This window comes from Echinops telfairi, unplaced genomic scaffold, assembly GCF_000313985.2.
Source record: "Echinops telfairi isolate 266 unplaced genomic scaffold, ASM31398v2 ScPeMD7_7412;HRSCAF=8450, whole genome shotgun sequence".
NCBI classification, from domain to species: domain Eukaryota; kingdom Metazoa; phylum Chordata; class Mammalia; order Afrosoricida; family Tenrecidae; genus Echinops; species Echinops telfairi.
This window is the reverse complement of record NW_022111312.1, coordinates 1,793,252-1,794,637: the sequence shown is the minus strand read 5'-3', so window position 1 is coordinate 1,794,637 and position 1,386 is coordinate 1,793,252. Positions and strand designations below refer to the sequence as shown.

The 1,386-nt window shown below is 51.5% G+C and overlaps 1 protein-coding gene across 1 annotated transcript in view; it reads right to left on the bottom strand.

Annotated features, from left to right (window-relative positions):
- The window catches only part of MYO1H (myosin IH), a 54,324-nt gene that overhangs the window by 33,337 nt on the left and 19,601 nt on the right, over positions 1 to 1,386 (bottom strand). The window contains exon 7 of the mRNA XM_004709646.2: positions 4 to 27. Coding sequence (XP_004709703.1) covers positions 4 to 27 — 24 coding nt within the window. The remainder of the gene's footprint in view (positions 1 to 3; positions 28 to 1,386) is intronic.

Here is a 1,386-nt window from a genome sequence, read left to right as displayed (position 1 = left end):
GACGCTGGCGATGATCCCAAAGAGATTCTAGGGATGGGGAAAGCGGGGAGGACAGGGAGAGAAGATGGATCCGATGAGGGGCTTCAGAGATGCTTCGAGGGAAAGTGTCCCCCTCCTCCACCTCCTCCGTCCTCAGAAAGCAGCCCTCCCTCCGGTGTTGACCTCCACTCCTCATGGAAGCGGGGAAGGAGCCCCCCCTCCCCCATCAGCCTCCAGCAAAGTCCCCTCCCTCGGTCCCCCACCTGCTCTGCCCTTTGATCCCCCAGTGAGCCCTCCAATGTTCAGACCCAGGGGCGCCCCTGCTGGCAGATGGTGGTGAAGCGACCAGTACAGACAGGAACCAACCAACTGCACACATATACACAAAAGGCTGAGAGAGACAACACGGAAAACGCGGCCAGCCTAAGAGGTCCCGAGCTGCTGTTCAAGATGGCGGCGAAGGCGTTGTGTGCATCAGTGACTGCAGTTAATGTCCCTGAGCTAACGGTGCAGGGGGAGAGGTGTCTGCGCATACACATACATGCATATGCATATACTTGGATATGCTGGTGGTGGAATATGTGTACATGTGCGTATATATACCTATGCGTGTACACTTTTGTGTAAGTGCGCTGACGACAGTCACGCTGTACAAATGCGGTAAGAACCCTGGAAGGGTAATAGTTATGCATTAGGCTGTGAGCCACAGTCTGGCAGTTCGAAACCACCAGCCGCTCCATGGGGGAGAGCAGGGTCTTTTATAAAGAGTGCCAGTCTTGGAAGCCCACAGGGTCATTGTGTCCTATAGAGTCACCATGAGTCGGCATCAACTTAATGACAGCGAGCTTGTTTCTTGGGGGGTTGTTTTTTTTGGGGGGGGGAAAATACAAACAGTCCTGCCTTTTTTTCATATTAACTTACAATTACCTATATAAATTACCCTACATACTACCTGACATATATATGAAAATAGAAAAACATTTTTAAAAATGTTTATAAATCCTATATTTTGTTCCAAACAGAAACTTAGGGGTGGGAGTGGATGGGAGAGAGAAGGGAATTTTGAGATTCCCTGAGATATTGTGGTAGTAACAATCTGGTGTCAATTTGAGGATTCAGAGTGAAGGGGTGGAGTCTAGTCTGTCAATCAGGTCATAGCCAATGAGGCCTCTGTGTGGACATGGCCTTCTCCTGAGGATTCTGGGGACTCCTGTCTTCCTCCCTGGAGGCGGGGCACACACTCCCTCTCTGATCACTCCCTGCGAGACATCCCTGTGGAGAAGACTCATGGGGAGAGGCTGATGGAGCCAGACACTGGAGAAGTCGTGTGGAGACCCCTGCCAGCGCTGAGATGCTTACAACGCCACTGGATCCACAAGACTTCCCACCCACTGGCCTGTGATCTTC